This window comes from Zonotrichia leucophrys, chromosome 8, assembly GCF_028769735.1.
Source record: "Zonotrichia leucophrys gambelii isolate GWCS_2022_RI chromosome 8, RI_Zleu_2.0, whole genome shotgun sequence".
In the NCBI taxonomy this organism is placed as follows: Eukaryota; Metazoa; Chordata; class Aves; order Passeriformes; family Passerellidae; genus Zonotrichia; species Zonotrichia leucophrys.
In genome coordinates this window covers 21,920,037-21,942,408 of record NC_088178.1, presented here as the reverse complement: position 1 = coordinate 21,942,408, position 22,372 = coordinate 21,920,037, and the positions used below count along the sequence as shown (strand labels likewise).

The 22,372-nt window shown below is 57.1% G+C and overlaps 2 protein-coding genes across 4 annotated transcripts; one reads left to right on the top strand and one right to left on the bottom strand.

Moving 5' to 3' along the window:
* Positions 1-875: 875 nt before the first annotated feature.
* Positions 876-6,704, bottom strand: LURAP1 (leucine rich adaptor protein 1). The gene is made up of 2 exons (XM_064720516.1): positions 6,465-6,704; positions 876-3,482 (listed from the first exon to the last, which is right to left on the bottom strand). Exons 1-2 carry the CDS (start codon positions 6,663-6,665, stop codon positions 2,793-2,795), a joined length of 891 nt encoding a protein of 296 aa, XP_064576586.1. The 5' UTR covers positions 6,666-6,704; the 3' UTR covers positions 876-2,792.
* On the top strand, positions 6,121-21,450 carry POMGNT1 (protein O-linked mannose N-acetylglucosaminyltransferase 1 (beta 1,2-)). Of its 3 annotated transcripts, none has more exons than XM_064720515.1 (22): positions 6,121-6,136; positions 7,745-7,923; positions 9,925-10,033; positions 10,410-10,525; positions 10,770-10,835; positions 11,251-11,364; positions 12,009-12,126; positions 12,438-12,536; positions 13,007-13,134; positions 13,704-13,774; positions 14,045-14,120; positions 15,528-15,611; positions 15,741-15,782; positions 15,952-16,010; positions 16,539-16,611; positions 16,909-17,037; positions 17,321-17,446; positions 17,599-17,663; positions 18,017-18,061; positions 18,230-18,365; positions 18,670-18,779; positions 19,049-21,450. In XM_064720515.1, the coding sequence occupies exons 2-22, from the start codon at positions 7,813-7,815 to the stop codon at positions 19,152-19,154; spliced, it is 1,983 nt and encodes a 660-aa protein (XP_064576585.1). In that variant the 5' UTR covers positions 6,121-6,136; positions 7,745-7,812; the 3' UTR covers positions 19,155-21,450. The 3 variants fall into 3 exon arrangements, with proteins under 3 accessions (XP_064576585.1, XP_064576583.1, XP_064576584.1); XM_064720513.1 differs by lacking the exon at positions 6,121-6,136 and adding an exon at positions 6,199-6,215; XM_064720514.1 differs by lacking the exon at positions 6,121-6,136 and adding an exon at positions 6,882-6,982.
* The last annotated feature ends 922 nt before the right edge of the window (positions 21,451-22,372 follow it).

Below are 22,372 nucleotides of genomic sequence, written 5' to 3'. Positions count from 1 at the left end.
ACAATGGGCACCTTGGATTGATATAAGCCAGGCTGACGAGTCCATGACCAGGGAAGCCCCAGCAAAAGTTCTTCTGCAGCAATACAGGGTCATGCAACTGCTGAGATCTAGGTTTGTAGGTGGAGTAGGATGGGCATTTTATGTCTAAGGTATTCTTCATTATTCTATTTTTTACCTCAGCCCAGCAAAAACTGGGGAAATCCTGCTGAGTCCTGCTGGCTCCAGCATCCAGCTCCCCCCTTGCAAACACTCATGGTGTCGAGGCCATGAGCTGGAAGGGATGCTGAGGCTGGGATGGCAGGACTGGGTAAGCTGATTGCATTTGCTTTGGAAAAGTTGATGTTTGTATGAGCACTGGCTCCAGTGGTTCTAAAGGGATCCACCCAGGAGCAAATCCCACCAGCTGATATCAGAGCTGTGCTGCTCCCAGCCTGGCTGGCCTGGAAAAGTCTCTGCTCTACACCCAGATCCACGCTGGGTGGAGGAAGCCATGGGAGCCAAAGCTGCCACTGCAGAACACAGGAAGCAAAGACTCCAGCACAGCTAACAGGGCTGGCAAACACCTAAAATGATCTTCCTTGGAAATACGGGGCAGGAAGGGTGAAGGTGCTGTTTGACACATAGTCCAGCCGACAATACAGTCACCCTTGCTCCCAGTAGATGTGCCCTGGTACCCAGCTGCTTCAGGAAAAGTGACTTTTAGCACTGATGTGAGAAGGGACAGATGCCCAGACACTTGGACTGTGCCTGTTTCAGGGCTGGGGCTAAACCTGCCCTCCTGCAGGGCTGCCAGAGGCCCCAGGGCATTCCACCCCACAGCCTCTCCCTTTTCCCTGGAAACACCGGTGAGCTCAGCAAAGCACCGACAGCGTGCCTGGGAGAAACACAAACATTTATTAAGCCAGCTATGTTTTTTTTTTTTGAGAATTATTTTAACAGTGCCAGAGGACTTACCCTGTCTCCCCCAGGGACCCTCAGCTGATTCATTGCATGCAGGGTTAGCAGCAAAGCAGGGGACAGCCAGCCTTGGGGACACGGTGGCTCAGTGTCAGCAGGGAGCCACGAGCTACTCACAGGCAATGGCAAGGCAAGCACAGCTACTCCAGGGCAGGCAGATGGATGCTTTTCCATAAGGGAACCCACTCCCAGTTTGCTGGGATCCACCCAAGTCCTCAGCAGGTACCATCTCTAAGAATTTTTGGGTATTGTCCTGCTCTCCACATCCATCCAGGGGGGTTCTGAGGATCTGCAGGGGAAGGGAGGGTGCTTGGGGCTCTCAGAACAGAGGGTAAATTTCCACCGAAGGTGCTGCTTCAGAGACACCAAGCTGAACCTGCTGTGCACCCAACCACCTTCCCAAGCACAGCCAGCTCACATCTCTCATCTGGAAATCACAGCCAGTCACCTCCCTCTCTCTCAGCTTCCCACTGACATCCTGAGACCTTGTCCTCACTCCTGCCATCCCAGCATGGACAGATCCAAGCTGTGACCCACAAGGCAAGGGAACAACAGCACGAGGGTGAGAGCAAAGCTATCACAGCATTGGCTGGGGACAGATGTACCCGTGGGTTCTGAAGTCAGGACACCCCAGGCTTATCCACAAATGTGGAAGAGCTTGGCTCCTTGGATCAGGATGCTCAAGTCCTTTCCTCCATCACCTGGTGAAGGCAGAAGGTCGTGCCCAAGCTCTCACACAGCTCCAGCTGCAAGCCATGCTCTACAAGCCAGCGAGGGGTGTGCTGGGGACAGCAAAAGGCACAGGCAGAAGCCAAGGCTACAAAGACAGAGATGTCTCCAGGGCAGAGTCACTGCAAATCCACCCCAACAGAGCAGCCTCATGTTTCTGGTTGCTGGCAGAAGGCAGAGACCTGGCACCATTCATCCCACAGATGGAGAAACCCAGCCTTCCCCACCGTGTCAGGGGAAAGCAGGAGCCCCCCTGAGCCTGAGCCCTGCAGGCTCTGCCCTTGTGCTGCCACATCCAGGGATCCTGCAGGACTGCTCCCAAGGTGGGAGACAGTCCAGGAACAGACTGGAGAACTGGATTTCCATTTCCCACCCAGTGCTCTGTTGTTCTCATGCCATCACATTGGGAAGCCTGCACCATCATCCTTCCTCTGCAGAGCATGGACAGAGGCTCCCCAGCCCCACCTCAGACTGGATTCACAGAGGCATCTAAACCAGGCAGGGCTGCACCTACAGGGAAGGGTTTTTTAGCATCCACCACGTGCTGGGGACAAACCCCAGGTCTTCCCTGCCCTGGATGGACACTGGCCTTGAGGACAATGATGGAAATGAGCAGATCCAACAGGGATGCCCTGCTGATGGTCCTGCCCCACACTGAGCATGCTGGTGCCACCAAGCTGTGGCTGCACAGCAGTGCCTCCTGTCCTCTCAGGGTAGTCATTTTGGGGGAAGGGTCCCCAGTTTTTGCACACATGAAGCTGAGGATTAGAGAAAGAGATCCCAGGAACACCACTGTCCCAGGTTTCCCCACCACCACCACCAAGGTCAACAGAGGGGCGTCCAGCCACCTGCAAGCAACACCCTAGAGCAAAGGATTAAATCTACCAGGACCCACTTCACCCCTCCTCTCTCAGAAATGTGCTGCAGGGCAGGCACCCATTCCCCTATGGCTGCATCACCAAATGCTGTTTGGGCCACCAGAGGAACAGTGCAACCCACCAAGCCAGCCTGGCCCCCCTTTCCAGCCACCCCAACTCTCCCAAGCACAGAGAAGTGAAGCAGAGTGGGCAGCTGGGAGAGCTGGACTGGGAAGGCAAAGCCAAGGGCTATAAGAATGTCACATCATCCTGTGACTGGAGCCAGCGCCAGTGGGCATCGTACTCCAGGTGCAGTTTGCTGTTGAGTTTGCAGTTCTCAAGGTCAGCCTCAGCTTTCCAAGCCTTCCCATCTGGATTTCCCTTCCCCAGCCTCTCCCTGGCCCCTGGTGGTGATTTGGTGTCTCTGTCTGCCTCCAGAGAGGGGGACTGCTGGCCCAAACACCCATTGGCCACCTGGGGCTCCTTAGCCAGCCACTGATCCTGGGGCAGCCTAGGCGGGGACAGGTCCACGTGGGGCCACTCGTGCTCCTCTGCCTCCTTCTCCTGCTTTGCAGGACCCCTCTCGAGGTCGATCCTGACCCAATCCTGCTCTGCCCTGGCCAGGGCTCTGCCTGCCGTGGACGCAGCGGCGGTTTCAGCGGCGCTGTGCGAGTACTCGTCCATGTCATCGGCCAGCGTGTCCAGGTAGCTGCCCACGGAGATGCTGTCCAGCCTGTCGTTGGGGTCCTGCAGGCTGTCCCAGCTGCCCCGCCGGGAGGCCTCCTGGCTCTCCACCAGGCTGTACTGGCTGCTGGCCAGGCTGCTGCAGCGGCTGGTCAGCGTGCTCCGCTCCTCCAGCAGCCACTTGACCGCCTCGATGCCCTCGTTCACCACCACCAGCTGCTGCAGGATCTTCACGTCCACCGCTCGCAGGTACGCCTGGGGGGAGACACACAGCACAGGGGGGTTGAGGTGACCCAGGGGCCTCGTGTCCCAGCCCAGCTGAGGTGTCACTCTGGTGGCCACAAGTCTGCTAAACGATTTGATAAAAAGCATGGTATGGGAGAACATCTCGTGCAGGGAACCATCCCTGTCCAAGACCTGGGGACATGGCCACTGGTGACCAATAACTTATGGCTCCCACCAGCCACCAACCCCCCCAGGGAAATAAATCCAGGGCACTTGTGTTGATATCTTCTATGGGAACAAGGAGTAAGCAAGGAACTGGAGGTATTGGATGCAGGTCTGATCCCAGAGCATCCTCCAGGACCTGGGAGGCTGCTGGCAGGGCAAGAGGCTCAGGCACTGCTCAGTGCAAGTGTCTGGCACTTCCCCAGGCTGGTCCCTTCATGCCTTTTCTTCTCACCTTCCAGGGTCTGAACCAAGCCTGGTGACAATGTCACACAGCAGGATCTGGAGACCCAAATCACTCCCAAAACAGGAGGACAAGGAGGACAGGCATTGCTGATCACACCACTCGCCTCACCGACTCCTCCTGCCCCTTGAGCCTGGGGAAGCTCTTTGCAGACCTCAGCTGCTGCAGAAACATCTGTTTTCCTAATGGAAAGCCCCGTGTGCCAAGACATTCCTGTCTGTATGATACTGGCCGCCAAAAGCCACTGGATTTCCCCTGCACAGGACACAAATATTTTGCCAGGAAAGGAAATAAGGCCACGATGGGGGAAAAGGGAGAAAACCCACTGCGGGGCACTGCAGATGCTCATGGACTCTTTCACAAACACATCCTGCGCCCAGCATCAGCAAGCTGGGACAGAAATCCATGCAGAAATCCATGTGCTCCCCAGGGATCCTTTTTAAGCACAGTCCCTGATTCTCAGCATCCGCTACCCTGGGAGTCACTTGCCCTCCCACGGGTGACCCCACAGCCTCCTGAGACCCCTGCCTCCGGTCCCACAGCCACAGCAGCCACACAAGCATCCGAGGAAGGAGCCTGGGAAAACTCCAGCCAGGATCTCAGCACGTGACACCTCTCACTCCAGCCGACAGAAAAAAAAAGGGTCAAAGATTTGTAAAGACCCAGCACCAGCCCTCCCACCAACCCCCTCGTGCTCCTCAAGCTGGGTTTAAATAAAAAATAGCAGGGATGTGCCCGGATTGGGGCAGGAGCCAGCTTCCAAGTACAGAAATTTCCTTTCTAGGCAAGTTATTTCAAAAACTGCCTACAATGGACTTTTCTGCACGCACTGCTAAAGCATCTGGCCTTGGCAGGGAGACGACGGAGGAGGAGGAGGAGGAGAGCTGGAAGCCCCTGGTGGGGGGTTCCCCATTTTTCTCTGCCTCGTGCAGAACTGCAGCTGTCAGAGATGCCCGGGGCGCCAACCCAAAAGCAGAGGGTGGGATAACACTCCCTTGCTTTCCACACTGTTTGCTGGAAGGAGTTAGCCATCAATTTGCAGCTAGTTCTCACCAGCCTGACCTCCCCTCTGCACTCCAAGAACCCCCCTCTCCAGCAAGGCCTGGTTACTGTGGGAGGAGACCCAGCACAGGCTGCTCTCTGTACTCCTCCAGATGCACTCAAGCTCACTGCACGACCTCGCAGCAAGGACGGGCTGTGCAGGGGACTCTCACACTCCTCCTCATGTTCTCCATGGGCAGATACAGCCCTGCTCCCCTCCCCAGCACGCAGGAAACCTCAGGCGCCTTCTCCTTTCAAGATACCTAGCCCTAGGGATAAATCTTCCTCCTCAGATCAGGAGGCGAGAGTGGGAATTTGCTAAATTCTCCTCCCACCGCCCACTCCCAGGCCAGCTTATCCTCAGAGCATTGAGGGTTTGCTGGTTTCCTGCTGCTCTCGGAGAGGGGGTGGAATTCTGGTCCCTGTTCATGGGGATGGGGCGATGAGGAGAGCCCTGCGCTGGGTTTTGGCACCTGGGTTCCAATCCCAAGCTGCTGACCCGAGTGTGAGGTGTCCCCAGCTCCTCACTGGCCAGCAAGGAGAGCCAGGGCAGGGCAGGGAAATGCGTTTCTGAGCCAAGGTGAACAAAGCCCGGCCCAAGGCAGGCCCTGCTGGCCATAGGCTGAGGCTGCTCGCACCTGGGCAGGGCGAACACACCGCACTGCCCCAGAGACCTTTCTCCTCCGGTCAGGGTGCAGCCTCCTGCGGAGGGAGGATGAAAGCAGAGAGAGGATGAAAGCTCCCGCACCGATGGGAATATTGAATCAGCCAGAGCGGAGGGCTCGGGCTGGGTGGTGCTCCGCTCCCCCGGGGGCACGCAGGGATGCGGGCGTATTTAGCCTGTTTCCCTATGGAAACAACGCTCATTCCCACCCGCTCGGCATGTTGGTGCGTGGGAGAGTCCCTTCCCCCAGCTGCACTTGAACCCATTGCCCAACCTCGCCACGTTTCCCGGAGGCGCAGGCATCGCCGGTCTTTGCTCCCTCCACGAAAGAGAGGCGAGAACGCCGCCACCGGCACTGCCCCGGTCCCCGGGAAGGGCTGCCACCGCAGCACGGCCCTTTAGAGCCACCCGAGAGCCCCAAACCCCGGGAGAGCTCCCAACGATGCCTGTGCCTCGTCACCCTGGGGGTCACACCCGGGGGACACGACATCCACCACCATGCCCTTGGCGAAGGTCCCTGCTCTAAATTCTGATCCCGGACACCGCGATCCCGACGGAGCCGGCGTTGGGGCTGCGAGGGGGCAGCACGGAGGTGGCCGAGGGACACCCCGGGGGTGGATCTGCGTGGGCCGGGGCAGAGAGCGGCCGGGGAAGGGGCTGTGAGCTGGGGGCTGTTAGCGCGGACACGGAGGAGCAGGGGGGGTTCCCCGGAATGCAGGCAGAGCGCGGGCAATATCGGGGACTGTCACCGGGGGCGGCAAGCGGCTGCCCGAGGCGGCTGCGGTGACCCGGGGTCGGGCCGGTCAGTTACCGGCAGCGCTCCCGGTACCGCGGTACTCACCAGCTCGAGGCGGAGCGTCCGCAGGCGTTCGGCGAGCGGCGGGTGGGCACCGCGGGCCGGTGCGGGTGTCGCGGGCGGCGCGGGCGGCGCGGGGGCGGTGTCGGCCCTTAGCCCCCGGAGCAGTACGGCGGGCGGGCGCCGGCCCACCTTGCCCGCCAGGTCCCGCAGGTCGGCGGGCAGCGCCTCCCCGCCGCCCTCCATGCGGGTGGGGCAGCGGCGGCCGCGCTGTCACCGCCGCCCGCGCCCGGCCCCGCCCCCGCCGAGGCCCCGCCCCCGCCGAGGCCCCGCCCCTGGCCACGCCCCCGCTGCCACCTGCCCGCGCACCAGCGAGAGCCGCCGGGGCGCGCAGAGCGAGGCGGGGCGGGGCCGGGGGCGGGCCCAGCGCGGGCCACGCCCCCCCAGTGTCGCTGCGGCGCCGGAAGCGGCGCGGAGGGAGCTCGGGGCGGCGGCGGCGGCACCGCCGAGCCGGGACCGGCCCTGCCCTGCCCGCCCCAGCCCGGCCCCGCCTCAGCCTCCCCGTGAGTAGCGCGGCCGGCACACGCCTCCCGGCCCTCCCCGCGGTCCCCAAGCGCCTGGGTCCCCCTCTCCCCGCCGCCGCTCATTGCCGCCCTCACACACCCGGCTCTCCCGCTCGGCCCTTCGCCACCTCCGCCCCCCGAGTGCCTCTGGGCCCCTGAGCGCTCCTCTCCCCGCCCTGCCTGGCCTGGCTGGGGCGCGCTGTGCTTCAGACAGGTCCCCGGCCCTGCCGGGGCTCCACAGCCCGCCCAGGCCCAGCGTTTGCTCCCCGCAGGCCTCCCGCTGGCACCGCTCCTGTGCCCGGGGTGCTGGAAGCTCCCGCAGGACGCTGGGCCCGTGCTGCTCCCCGTGTCCGGCTGGCTGCACCCCCATAGCGGGCATGGGTTGTTGGTGGGCAGGGTGTCTCTCTAGCAGGGACCCCTGGCACACGCGGCCACTGAGGCCCATTCCATAACAACTGATGGATCTGTTGTCTCCTTGTGGCTTTGGGCTGCTTTTCTTCCCCAGAGCGTGGGAGAGGGCCCGTGGCACTGCAGCAGCCTCGCTGAGGGTTTGGCCTGGAGCAGAGACAGCCCCTGGCCGATGAGTTCAGGGGCTTCCCCTCACCCTGCAGCAAAGCCTGGCCTCCTGCACTGCTCCCAGCAGGAGCTCTGCTCCAAAGGGCTTTTGCTCATAGCACATCAGTGCACTCCACGGCCACTGCCTGTGCCAGGCTCTGTCTTTGCTGGGGAGAGGGTTTGAGGGCAGCTCTCTCCCCCCGGCAGGGAGCCCCGATGGACATGAGAGGAGAGCAGCACACATCCTGACCCCCGCCCCTGCCAGCCCCGGGACTATGGAGGAGTGGAAGCCCAACCCGCCCGTGAAGCCCCACAAGAAGCGGAGCTGGTACCTCGCCTGGAAGTACAAGCTGATGAACCAGCGTGCGCTGCGGAAGCTGTGCCAGGTGAGTCACCCGCGGCCCTGCGGCAGATTAGGAGGGATAATCTACAGGATTTACAAGTTTATGCAGCAGCTGCATGGGTGGAAGTGCGTCTGTTGGCAGTCTGGGTGACCTGACATGCTGAGGAAGCATAACTTGTTCCCCAAGAAGCTGCCCCCAAGTGCCTGTGTGTGGAAGGGTCTCCCATGTGTAGCAGCTCCTTGCAGCAGCCAGCAGACCTGTTGAGACCTGGCTGTGGGAGGAGATACAATTATCCAGGTGGCCTAGGGAAGCTCTCAGCTAGAAACCTGGCTCTGGACCCATGCTGATTGCTTCAGGGCTCAGCCTTTAGCAGTTTGATTTGCAAACCAAGCCTGGTATAAGGCACAACAGGTGGACAGAGAAAATAGGGCTTGGTAATAGGATCTCATGCCCCAGAGGCAGCTGGTGTCTGGGAAAGCCTCAGGCTTGGTTGCTTGTGCTGTAAAACAGCTAATCCTTGGTGGAGACGGCGTCCTGGGGGGAGTCTGGGGCTGTAAGGACAGGAAGGTTTGGCCCCATGGCAGCAAAGCACTGAAAAGAGGCCTTTCCTGAGAGGAGCTCATGAGATCTGGCACTTGGTTGCTGTGGGAGGGAGCAGGGGAGGGTTTTGCACATGTCTGGGAGGATAAAGGGTCATGAGGGCTACCTGGGCAAGAAGACTGTTCAGTTCTGTGTCTGATAAGGTGTTGAAGGCTTGGGAATGGGTCTGGTCATTCAGACAGGCATTGCTCACCATGCTGGGGCAACGGGCTAGAGCCTGCACACATCTCTGTACTTTGTGGCACTGCTTAAAACACAGATGAACATTTGGCTTACAATAGACATTATAAATATTTGGCTCAACCAGAGCTGCAGGTATGGATTAGCCAGGTCTACAGCAGCCAAGCATTCATTAGTTAGCTTTGACCAAGCCAGCTCTGCTTGACCTGGCTGCTGGTCTTGCCTAATTCTTATTCCTTGTTGCCTTATTCATTCTGGTCACCAGGGCTGTTCCCTCATGCTGATCAGGGCAGAAGGTCTGGGCAGGTTGGTGAGGTGGCCTTGCTGCCTCTCCATGAGCCCACGGCTGTGTTCGTGCTTAATTAAAAGCTTTCTGTGCACAGATCCCAAAAGGTGCTCATAGTCCTGAGTCAACAGCAAATTAACAAGCCAAAATGCCATAGTGACATTTATACCGTGGTGTTGTCTTATTGCTGGTTTTCCATTTTCCTCGGTTACTCCTTGGACCTGCTTGGCAGGGATAGCAGCGGCACAGAGCTCTGAGGCAGTGGCTGGACAGATAGGGCAGAAATTCTTTTAGTGCCTCTCACCAAGGGCAGGCCAGTGTGTGATCCCAGCCCCATTAATGACCTCAGAGAATCAAGGGTCTGTTCCACAGCCCCTGGACCTTCCCAAGCCCTCTGTGTCAGCATCCACAAGGGTTGCAGTTGAAGTTTGCTGCAGACAGCAAGGCTGCAGGCTGGTCTGTGCAGCCTGTGGTACAGTGCAGTTTCCTGAAATCAGACCTCAGCTTCTTCCCTTTGTTTGATTCAGCTGCACAGCGTCTCTTCTCCTCTGAACACCCTGAGTGCCTCCTCTGGTTCCAGAGGGATGGGTGAGAGTAGTGATGCTGCAGCAGAGGCAGAAGTTAAGGTTACCCTGGGAGCTGTAACTCTGAATTACCAAACTCTTTGCTTGCAGGGACCCTCAAGCTTGATGCAATAATTTAGCAGGAATCTGCTCACAGATCTGGAAGCAGGAATACGTTGGATGGAAGTGGGTTAATTCTCACATATCAAGGAGTCAGTGCTCTCCAGGTGATGAATGCATTTCATCATGAAACTCAGCCACCTGTATTTCTTTCTCAGAAAAAATCAGGGGAAATGTCAGATGCTTGTGATCCCATGCAGGATCTCCTTGGGATGCCCTGCAGCCCATGCCAAGGCAGGCTGGTTTTGGGGTTGTTACTTACAAATTTCTAATACAAAACATCCTGCATTGCAGACAGGTGCTGTCCTCTTCCTGCTTGTGACTGTAATTGTGAACATCAAGCTGATCTTGGACACCAGGAGAGCTGCTTATGAGGAGGAAGAGGAGTCTGCACAGGACTATGGTGAGGGGCAGCATCCTTCTGTGCTTTGAAAGCAAGGAAACCAAGGGTTTCTTTAAGTAGTCAGGGCTAACTTGTGACCAGCCACATCATGAAAAACAAGTCTGTACATGTGGGTTAAACAAAAATTAATAGAAAATACTGCTCCCTTCCTGGTCTGTTTACTGAAGGCTTTAGCACATTTGGTTGCAGAGATCTCTGTGGGGTCAGAGCTGTTGTCATTTGGTATTTCCCCTTACCTACCATCCCTGTAAATTCCCACCCATGACTCCTTGGGCTGGGGTACCTGCTGGGCACACCCTTCTGGATGGGCTAGCATGGAGCAGGGGCGAGCTGGAGGTGCCTTGACTGGTTGAAACTGGGAATTTCTCTGCTGTAGATGATGAGATGCTGAATGTGGAGGTCCCCAGGCACCCTGTCAACAACAAGAAGGTCCTGGATGTCGAGGTGTACTCCAGCAGGTCGAAGGTCTATGTGGCTGTGGATGGGACAACGGTGAGTGGCAGGTGCTGGCTGTCCTGTGGGCAGAGCTGAATGGATAAATTCACAAACAGCAGTGGTGAGAGCACTTCAAGGACTGGCAAGAAGTTCTGCTTCCAGGACTTCTGCTCTGGCACCCATCACTGCCATCAGCAAAGCCAAAGAGATTTGCCTCTTGTCTGGGGGCTCTGCTGCAAAGAATGGGCAGGGAATAAGCAGAGGTCTTGGCATATGATTCTCATCATTTATCCACTTGCAGGTCCTGGAAGATGAGGCTCGGGAGCAGGGAAGAGGGATCCATGTCATCGTCTTAAATCAGGCCACGGTAAAACATCCCTGTGTCTTTCTAAACTGGGCAGCTTGTCCTTGCTCTTGAACTGTTTGTCCTTGTCTTGAACTGTTGGCTGCCTGAGGCCAGGGGCAGCCAGGAGGGAGGGAAGGCCCTGAATGCTTTTTGTGTGCAGCTTGCAGAGCATGGCACAGGCATCCAGAGAGTGCTGTCCTTGGGGAGCGGGCAGGGCAGGAGTTGTGGGGCTGGGTGATGCTGCCCGTGGATCTCTGTGCAGGAAGGCCTGAGGGCTGAGCTTGCCTGGGGACAACTCTGAGACTGACTCCCTGGCATTCCAGAAAAGCCACTCCCTGTGTTGCTCAGGCTTCCAGGGCCTCCATATGATCTCCATAATTCTGTGTGTCCATACCATGTAGTATTTAAGCTCCATCTGACGTATGAATACCAACAGGGACATGTGATGGCCAAGAGGGTCTTTGACACCTATTCCCCCCATGAAGATGAAGCCATGGTACTTTTCCTCAACATGGTTGCCCGGGGCAGGATCTTAATCTTCACCATTAAGGTAGGTGTGACCCTAATATAAAAAAAAAAGTCATCTGGAGTCAGGATGTCCTGAAGCTCATTTGGGCAGTAGCCTCCTAAATGGCATCAAGCATTCCCAGGACTAAATGTCACATCCCTATGGAGCTGTGACTCCCTGTCCTCTTGCTCTCCCTTCTGGCTGCAGGTACAGCTGTGCCCAGCAAAGCAGGAGAGCAAAAAGCAGATGTGTCAGAGCCCACAGCAATAGGCAAGGGGTTAGGTGGAGAATGGATGTGGGGAAATATAAGGGTGTGGTGGGATCCTTCTGGCTCCCAGTTCCAGGCTTTACAGGGGACCTGTGGACTGTGCTAGGTCTGAGCTGCTGTGCAAGCAACACTGTGCTGCTTCAAGATTTTTGTGTTTAGCTGTGTGAAGTGTTGTTTAACACATGGCCCTGCTTGAGAACAATTTGGTCTCAAGGAAAGGGAAACAGGTGTTCATGATTCCTCTGACCAGCCTGTGGGCCATTATGAAGCCACTGACAGCTTTAGTGGCACAGAGACCCTGAAGGTTTCTGGCTCAACTGGTTCAAGGGTAGGAGTGGGCCCTGTGCCCCTTTGGTATTGATGGGAGACTTCCCTGTCAGGAGCCAGACCTCAGCTGCAGGGTTGTGTTTTGTTCCAGGATGAAGGCTCCTTTCACCTCAAGGAGACAGCCAAGAATGTCCTGAAAAGCCTGGGGAGCCAAGTTGCACCTTTCCTGAGCTGGAGAGACATGTGGACATTTGTGGGCAAGAAGGGGGGTGAGTCTTGCACAGGCTGGGAGAGGCTTTGTGGCTCCTTTTTTTGGGAGAAGCCAGGTGAAGAGAAACTCATCCCATCCCCAACAGGCTCTATGAGCAGGGAGCAAGTCCCAGAGAGTGGCAGCTCCATTCCTGGGGATGAGGATGGTATACCTGGGGGTATGGAGGCAGAGCATGTTCCTTTAGCAGTTTGCCAGAGGCCAATGGGAAAAGGTGCCAAGATGTCCCCCAGGCTGACAGCCCCTTGTCATGACATGACAGAGTGGGGTTGGGCCCTTCCAGGCAGTCCTGACCCTGTGTTCCTGCTCCAGGAGAAGTGTATGGGGAGAAGCATGCCAAGTCACCTGCCCTCTCAACGTGGGGTGACCCCGTTCTGCTGAAGACAGAAGTTCACTTGACATCTGTGGAAGGTAAGAAGTGCAGTCTGCTCTGTGGTGTCTCTGGGAGACATCTCCCTGCTGCCTGGTTTTAAGTCAAAACCATTTAAGGCTTTTTGAGGTGATGATGGTAACTTTTAAAATGGGCTTGGCTCCCTTTCTTCCTATTTCCATGGCAATTCCAGGCATGGTTGTTGAGAAAGGTGAGGATGGAGAAGAGGGAGCATGGCCAGTTGTCACCTCTCCAAACCAGACCTGGTCTGGTCAGTTTTCTGGCTGTTGGCCTTGAACAACTCGCTGCTGCTCAGAGAGGCCAGAGATGGGGTTGGGCTCTGAATGGCTCCTGGGGTTGTGTCTGGTATCCAAAGCATTGCTTGCTCACTGCCAGGGACTGGCTTGCTGGCTGAGCCCAGGGAGAGCCATGTGTGTGGTCTCCCAGCCTGGAGCAGCCAGGGTGGGTGTGTGAGGGTGACAGGTCTGTCTGTCCTCCTTGGTGCCCCCAGATGCTGAGTGCCACTGGCCCGACACGGAGCTGAACCGGCGCCGCAAGCGGTTCTGCAGCAAAGTGGAAGGGTACGGCAGCGTCTGCAGCTGCAAGGACCCCACACCTATCGAGTTCAACCCTGACCCTGTGAGTGCAGGAGGGCTCCAGGAGGGAGGGCTGGGCTGGACCAGGTGTGTTTTGCAGCTGATGTAGAGCCCTGGCCTTAAGCACTAGCTGAGTGATGCAAACTGCCCCTGGGCAAGCCCTTAGCCCCAGCAAAGGTGGGGTGAGTACCTGGGGGCAGGTCATGCTGGGGCAGGGAAATTCCTTTGTTCTGAGTTGCCAGGAATAGTTACCCTATTCTAGGGATATCAGTGTAAGCAGCAGAGCCTGAATATCTACACACAGAGCAGCTGTTGTGACTTTTGGGCTGTCCATGGGGCTGAAGGGTTCAGACACAGGTCTCTGAGTGGATGCAAACTGGGATTTTGGAGCTGGGTCAGAGGTGAGGTGAAGAAGGGAAGCTGGTAGGGTTTTCAGTTGTGCTGAGGGTATCCTGGTTGGTTGGTGTGGCCCTGAGCCGAGAGGAAGGACTGTGCAGCTCTGCTGTCTTAACAGTGGGTCCCTACCCCTTGGATCCTGCTCTCAGTGGCGTACAATCATTTTGGTTTGCATGGTCTCTCCCACCCCCACTCACACACATTGCTCTCTTCCAGCTGAAAGACAATAAAGTCTTTGATGTGCCAGTAGCTGTGATTGCAGGGAACCGCCCCAACTACCTGTACAGGTAAGCACTCCCAGAGGGCACAGCTCCTCTGCCCCCTGCACAAGACCAGGCATGGCCTCGGCCCTTCCCTCTCCTGCTGGCAGATCCAGCCTCCTCCTGGGATTATGTGAGCACCAAGGGCAGATCCTGGGGGAGGGGAAGGGAAAGCATAGGTGGGTCCTGTTCCCTAATGGTGCACACTTTGCCCATCCCAAGGGATCCACACCCTCTGCTGAGGGGCCTGTGCCCCCTGGGGCTGTGCTGTGCTCAGGCCCCTCTGTCTCTCCACAGGATGCTGCGTTCCTTGCTGTCGGCTCAGGGTGTCAATCCACAGATGATCACAGTCTTCATTGATGGATACTACGAGGTGAGAGCATTGCCAGAGATCCCTGTGGCCAGCTCCATGCTGGCCCAGTCCTTGGAGGGTGGCAGGTTGAGAGCTTTGTCACCTTCCTCCTGCTGTGCGTCACGCTGCTCCTCACCTGCTCCTACACAAAGCCAGCCAAAGTTAGCCAAGCCATGGTGTGGATAAAGCTGCCTTGGCCTTTCCCAGAGCCCAGGACTCATATCCCCATGTCAGGAGGGAGTTGGTGTGCAGGAATGGCACGTGGTGGTCGTGCTGGGCTCTCCTCATCCCCTTTTCTCACTTGATGAGCATTGCCAGCCCCTTGAGCAAGCTCTGGGTGTAAGACCACCTGTCCAGCTGCTTCACATGGAGAGGAACAAACCAGTCCAGCCATGCCTGTCCAGCTCCATTCTCCGTAAGAGGTGAAGAGACACAAAACAGTGTTTTCCCAAGGCTCAAAGCTTGAGGTTTATGAAGGCTGTGGCCAGGTGGAGGAGAACTGGCCCTTTATAAGCAAAGGCCTTCCTCTCACTCAACCCTGTATAGCCCTGGAGAGTCCCACTCAAAGCCATGTCTGTCTGGCAGTGAAATGTACTCTGGGGCAGGCATGTGGGATCTTAGTAGATCTCAGGAGCTTGCTAGGCCTCATCTCTGCAGCATCCAGTGAGGTCCTGCCTGGTTGCCTTGGGATGGAGACAGTTGTTCCCTTGCAGGTCTCTCACCACTGCCACATTGTGGGGCTGGGGGAGGTGGTTTGTTTGTGCAGGCTCTTGCTGCACCACATCAGAGCAGTTAAAGATAGCAGCATCCATTGCCATGGCAACTGGAGCAGCATCCCTTAGCTACAAGGGGGCAGCCTGGATGCTCGAGCTGCCATGGTGGATACCTGGGGAAGGGGGAAGGGTTGGTACAATGGGAGCTCCTTCTCTCTTTTGTGGCCAGGAGGTGGGATGCACAGTAAGGGGATGGAGAAGGCCTTGGTGGCTCCTTCTTGGGGCAGGGATACCTCAGCCCAAATCTGGATTACTTCTGACCCCTGTCCTTGGTCAGAAAGGTCTTTTTCTTGGCAACTGTGAGAGAAAGTTGGTTTGATTGTGGTCTTGCCATGAAGCAGCTGTTAGGAGGTCCTGGCTATACCTGTTTGCTTTCTGTACTGTCTGTGGGAGGCTGGAATTGGGACCTCCCAAATATTCTTGGATAGAACTTTGTGTCTGCAAAAAGTGCTGACAAAGTCATGGTGATACTGAAGGGCTGAAGGGCCACAAGGATTAGGCAAGTTCTGTTCTGCAGGGTCTGTATTGAGCCTCACTAATCTCCAAGAAGACAGCCACATGCAGGGGATGCTCCTGCTGTCCTGGGAAGCTGACACTGGCAGGGGAGAGGAGAATGCCCCACACATTTGATGAGCTTTGCACTTTTCCATTGCAGGAGCCAATGGATGTCGTGGAGCTGTTTGGCCTCTCAGGAATACAGCACACTCCCATCAGCATTAAAAACGCCAGAGTTTCCCAGGTGAGAGAGCTTTCAAATCCTGGGACAGTTATTTCCAGGGACCTGGAATAGCATTTGAGGGAGACAGGCTTAGCCCCAGATCTGTGCCAGGTTGATGCTAACACAGACAATGATTATCTTCTCTTGTAGCACTACAAAGCCAGTCTGACTGCAACCTTCAACCTGTTCCCGGTGAGTGAGGCTGCTGCAGCACAGCCTTCCCCTGGTGTTTGTGATCCCTGTCCCACAGCAGCTGGGATCAGTCCTCCAGGGCAAGGAACCTCACAGACACAGCACACTGCTTGTGTCTCTGCTCTGTCCTGTTCGTCTCCATCCTTCTGATGTTCTCCTTGCCCTACAGGATGCTAAATTTGCTGTGGTTCTGGAGGAAGATCTTGACATTTCTGTTGACTTCTTCAGGTATAGTTGGGGGTTTCTGTGTGGGATCATTTCCTGGAGGCTCTCTGGATGCTCAGGAGAGGCCAGACCCCTGCCAGCTGTAGCTCTCTTAGCTAAGGCTGAGCAGACCCCTGGCAAAAGCCATAACTGAGCTCTGCCTTCAGTCTGAGGCCACTGTCCTGGCAATCAGTGCAAGGTGACTTCAGGGCTGGGGATCTCTTCCTGGTTGGGTTTTTGGGGACGCTGATCCATTCTCATGGGTGGAGCTGCCCCATAGCCAGAGGACAGGAGCGGTGTCTTATGAGGCTCCTGTTCCTTCTTAAGTAGAAGAGACTGATGGACAGGAGACAATGCTGTCCTTTCCCCATGGTGAGATGCAGCTTAGCTTGTTTGGGTGCTCCTCCCATGGTCTCCCACCAGCATCAGTTATCTCAGGCCAAAAACTGGGATAAGCAGTTCCAGAGATGGGGGTGGCTCATCTCTTTGTGGAGGGTTTGCCTTGGTTTGCAGGGTAGAAGGGAGGTTGACATGGGTCAACTCTTTCCTCAGCTTCCTGAGCCAGTCAATACACCTGCTGGAGGAGGATGAGAGCCTGTACTGCATCTCTGCTTGGAATGACCAGGTGGGTCAGGGAGGGATGGTGGAGCAGGGCCAGCTCTGCCCTGTGTTGTTTCTGTGTCAGACTGGGGTCCAGGTTCCACCTTTAAAGCAGGGTGTGTGTCCCCACTGTCACCCTAAGTGGGTCTGTCTCCCCAGCCCTGGACTCTTCAGAAGTGTCCCTGAAAATCACCCTCCTGTCCCTGCCATGTGCTTCCCAGTGGCTGTTCCTTTCTTTACATAATGAGGAACTCAATGGAGCACGATGCCTCCCTTTTTTTGGTGGGGGACAGGGTGCTGAACACTCCCCATAACACTGCAGGGCTATGAGCACACAGCTGAGGACCCATCACTCCTGTACCGTGTGGAAACCATGCCAGGCCTGGGATGGGTGCTCCGGAAGAGCCTGTACAAGGATGAGCTGGAGCCAAAGTGGCCGACCCCAGAGAAGGTGAGTACCTTGGAATGACCCTTTCAGCTACACCCCCATCTCTGCCCACCATCAGGTCCTGATCTTCAGCCAGTCCCAGGGTGTACAGCTCCTGGAGAGGCTGTCCCTGTGCTTATACTGGGAAGGATGCCCAAGCAGAATGGATTTGGGACAGGCAGTGACTTGAGGAGGCACATAACCATCCACAGCACTGGGGCCAAAGGGGCTGGACCTGGTGTGGGCACCCAGAAAGGTCCCTGGATGTCCCCAGAGCTGAGTGTGAGCTGCAGTTTCCCCTCCCCAGCTCTGGGACTGGGACATGTGGATGCGGATGCCCGAGCAGCGGAAGGGCCGGGAGTGCATCATCCCGGACATCTCGCGCTCCTACCACTTCGGCATCGTGGGGCTCAACATGAACGGCTACTTCCATGTGAGTGACCTCTGCAGCCCCCAGGCCCTGTCCTGCTGCTGAGCTCTCACTCAGACACCTCCCCAATACTGGGGATGCTTGAGGTCATCTCCAGGTGTTGCTGTCCATGATCAAACCTGGTTTTCCTTCCCTACCCTCTCTCTTTCTCCCAGGAAGCCTATTTCAAGAAGCACAAGTTCAACACTGTTCCAAATGTCCAGCTTAAAAATGTGGAGAGGTGAGTGCTGGTCACAATGAGACCTTGATGAAACAGTTGCTTGGTCTGACCCTTGTCTCCTTGTGCTGGAGTCATCTCCCATCTGGAATGGCCATAACATCCAGCATCAGCACACTGGCCTCTGCTGGGGAGTTCTGGCAGTGGTTTTTGCAAGGTTGGGTTTGGCTACCCTGTGCTCCTGGTAGACGTGTTCAAGGATTGTGGTTTTGCTGCCACATCTCAAGAATGTGTGGCAGTCCCTGCTCTCCATTTATTGGTTCCAGTTGCCTTTAGTGTTACTGTGGGGCAGTCTTTAATTTGGAACAAAGTATCTGACTCTGCCCTGATCTCTGTGTTCTCTCCTCCTTCAACAGCTTGAGGAAGGATAACTATGAGACTGAAATTCATCGGCTCCTGGGGTGAGTGCCTGCTGGAAGGTGGAGAGACCGCAAGACACACTGGGTGAACCAACCAGAACAGAAGGAAGGATGGAGGTGGCCCTGGTGGCCCCAGCCACATCTTGCATGTCTGAAGTGGGAAGAGGGAGAAGGTGGGGTCCCCTCTCACTCCTTGTTCTGTTTCCACAGTGAGGCTGAGGTCTTGGACCACAGCAAGAACCCCTGTGAGGACTCCTTCGTGCCCGACACCGAGGGCAAGGTCTACGTCATGTTCATCAGGATGGAGCAGGAAGCGGATTTCACCACCTGGACTCAACTTGCCAAGGTGAGAGCCCTGACATGGCCTGTTCTCAGCCCTGCACTGATCTCTGTGTCACTGGGAAACACCTGGCTGTTGTTCTTGGGTTTTCCCATGGCAATGACACAGCTCACCAAATGGGTTCTTGCTGTCCCTGGGTGGTGATGAAGCTCTGGGTGTGGCTGGAGGGATGCAGCCCTGTGCCACCCTGGTCTTGGGGTACAGCTGTGTCTCAGGACAGGGATTGTGGTTCTTCCCTTGCCAGGGGACGCCTGGCCCTAGTGTCCATCCCCAGGCTCTGATGCCTTTTCCTCCCTCCTCACCATCCCAGTGCCTCCACATCTGGGACCTGGACGTCCGCGGGAACCACAAGGGGCTGTGGCGGCTGTTCCGCAAGAAGAACCATTTCCTTGTGGTGGGGGTCCCTGCCTCCCCCTACTCGTGAGTACCAGGGACACAAAGGGCTCAGTAGTGCCCCATCCTTGTGGCACTGTCCCCTGCCTGGCACACACCATCACGCACTCTTGTCCCAGCCCAGTCCTCGGGGGATACCTTCACTCCTTAATCAGTGTGGTGGGAAGGGGGACGGGATACATTCCCAGGGCAGGAGGATGTGGGAAGGAGATGATGCCAGGCAGTGCTGTTGGAAATTGGGGTCCTGGGGGGGCCCATCAGCTGTGCCTGCTCCCATCCAGCCCCCTCACCTGTAGGTCCAAGAAGCCCTCATCGGTGACACCCATCTACATGGAGCCCCCTGCCAAGGAGGAGGGGGCGGCGGCAGTGCCAGCAGCAGCAGCAGCAGCAGAGCAGACGTGAGGCTGGCAGCTGGAAGCAAAGGGGACCAGGGGAGCACAGGGACCCCCACGGTGCAGAGACACAGCTGGCAGCAGCTCTCACAGCCTGGTGACTGGATACAGCCTCCTGTTTGGGGCTGCAAAAGCAGATGTTGGGCTCCCTCCAGCCCCCTGTTGTGGTCTCCCTTTCCCTTGCACAGGACAGGGTCCTTCCCTGTAGATATGCCACCTCAATCCCAGGAACTTGGTTTTTTTAACACAGACACTCTACTAACGCTGCTCCTTTTGCCCCCTGGCTGGGCGAGGCTGGAGGAAGGAGATGCTCAACTGGAGCCTAGAAGGGGCCTCAAAAAACACCTCTGCTCTCCCTTTTAGCCCCGAAGTCCTGAGAAGGCAGCATGGTGTGAGTGCTGCAGCCTGCCAGCTGGGTGTTATTTATTAACTCTTGCCTGCTGGCTTTGTGCCCCATGGTGAACACAGTGCTGAAGAGGGGATATTCCAGCATCTCTCCTGTTACCTGCACGATGGATGCACCTTGAGGACTGTGTTCTGGTTGGACATGTTCCTGCACACGGGCTTTGCTGCGTGGGCTGCAGGCACTGGTGCAGCCCAGCTCACAGGAAAGGGAATGCTGGAGAGGAGCTGGACTTGCTGCAGACACAGAGGGACACCCACACCCAGCATGAGGGTGGTCAGTTCTGGAAGCTGGAGGTGACTGTAGGTGGAGTGGACCAGGCTGTGTGCTCTGGCTCAGACTGTCCTCACCCACCTTCTGTGTGGGGAGCAGCCCTGGGTGCTGGGAGAGGGGATGAAAGTGCCTTGCAGAGTGGGAAGGGAGCAGCCAGCAGGCATCACGCCCTGGCTGCAGGGGCTGGGTGGGCCAGGGTCACCTGGAGCAGGAGATGCTGCACCATGGTCCTTGCCTGTGGTACTGTACCCTGCCTCTCCATCCTCCCTGCCCTGGTACCCCCTGCTTCTGCTGAAGGCAGAGGGAGTTTCTTCTCCTGAATTCCCACCCTTACTGGGGTAAGTTGCTGGCAGGGAAGCTATGAGCTGGTCTGGGATGGGCAGCCTGGCCCTCTCTCTGTGGTACACCCTCGTGTGGAGGGAGAGGGAGGGGGTTCCGTGCCTTAGGAAGGTGCCAGGGCCCCCTCCCATCCCCAGCCATTTGGTACTGATGTCCCTGCACTGTGGGGGGACAGTCCTGGTCCTCTTGCTCAGTGCAGCTCCTCCTCATCTGTGCAGCAGGAGATCCATCCTCTGCCCTTTCCCTGAGGTAACAGGGGCTCTTCCCCTTCATTTTCTCACTGTGAACTGAGCATTGGGGTCTACACTACACTAACTTATTTATTTATTGCTCCTGAGAAGGGATGGATCACAGGAAGCAGCAGGGAGAGCTGGCAGCCCCCAGCCTGCACAGGTGCAGTCATGAGACGTTTGTCTCTTGTCCCCCTGGCTCCACCCTCTGCTCCCTGCTTTTCTCCCTTGCCCAGAATAGGAAGGCAAACTTGTGAAGCAGGGAACTCCTCTTGGCCAGGATGGTCCCAGTGTGGATGCAGCACAGCTCTAGCATGACTGCAGGGACTCTGACCCTCACAGTCCCTAGCACACCTGCCCCAGCAGCAGGGATGGGATGGGATGGATGCAGGAGGGAACAGAAGCAAGAGTGCAGAGTGGCAGCCTTGAGGCTGCAGTTCAGGTCTGGGGCTCAGCCCTGCCCTCCCCAGTGCTGCCCTTCCATGGGACTGTGCTCTGGCAGCCAGTGGGCAGGTGGCCCCTGTGCTGGCCCTCAGGGTAGGGCAGGGCTTTTATGAGGATGGAAAAGGGATTTTACTTCTTTCTGAGGAAAAGTAGCTTGGCCCCATGCCCTGCTTTGGCAGAACTTCCCAATGGCTCTCCACTGCCCTTCCCTGGCACCTCTGTTCCCAAGGCTCAGTTTCTCTTCCCTTGGAAACTAAATGCATCCTCTTGCCCTTCTTGGGTAGGGCTCAGGCCTGGCTTCTTCCCAGCTCCTCTTGGGGCTGGGGAAGGTGGTCCTAGGGATAGGGGATGGCTAAACATGAGTTCCCTCTCCTCCCCTGCCACACAGGGCTGTGGCTCCCTGCTCTCAGTGACAGCACGACTCAGCTGGTGGGCTTTAGGCTCCCCCTTCTCCACACACCATGCCAAGCCCACGGGGTGCTGTTCTCCATCCCTCCCTGTCCCCCAGCAAGGCTCAGGAGTGGCACCGTGGCAGGGCTGGGTGTGTGGCATCACCAGGGTTTGACGCTTTCTGAATGGAATTATTTTTTCAAGAGTAAACATTGCAAAGCTGTTGAGCCTCGTGTGTTTCATAGCTGGCCCTGTGCAGGGTACAGGGCTGGGGTCCTGGCTCGGGGGTCCTGCCTGGAAAGGACAGACCCCCCTCTCCTCTGGTGGCTTGCTCTGCCCAGGGCTGCACAGGCGTGGCTGTGGGCTGTGCCAGCAGAGGTCCCCTGTGTGGTGCCATGCAGTGCCAGCAGGGCTGGCACAGGTTTACAAGCTGTTTCCTCCTCAAGCTTTATCACTTTTATCTTCATCAACTGATGGAAACTCTGACGAACTGCCTGGTGACTCGTTCCGTGTTCCTCCTGCCACCTCCAGCTGCTGTGTCCTGAGAACGACAGCCTTGTCACACTCTTGACCACTCCAAATGTCTGTCCCTGTGGGGTAGGGAATCCTGGAGGGCTGGGACTGCACCCATTTCTGGGGCAGAGACCACAGGACTGAAATAAAGTGGTAATGGGAGAGTGTCAGCCACCAGCATGGACCTGCTGCCTCCTGCTCCCCTGCCTGCTCCCTGCAGCCAGCCCGGGCTGACAGCCCCTCCCCAGGACCTTTCTGGCAGGGCAACCCCTTGGCAGCAGTTTGTTACTCAGTCCCAGGGCCTTGGTGAGGGGCTCTCACCTCCCCATCCGCCGCCTGCTGCACCAAGCCCTGCGGCACCGGCTCTGTGCCAGGGCACCGTGGGCGAGAGGCAGATCCACCTGCTGGCGGCAGAGCCCTGCAGAGCACCTGGGCTCAGCCCTGACACCGCTGCCTTTATAGGAGCCTCCCCTCCTGAAACAGAGGCATGACAGCAGCAGCAGGTTAACCCCTTGAAGGGGAGACCCTGTGGAGGCTGATGGAGAGCCTCAGCCCTCCAGGTGCTGGTGTTGCCAGGGTTCATCACCCCGGGGTTCTGGTTAGATGAGCTGGGTCACTCATCAGCCTGATCTTTTG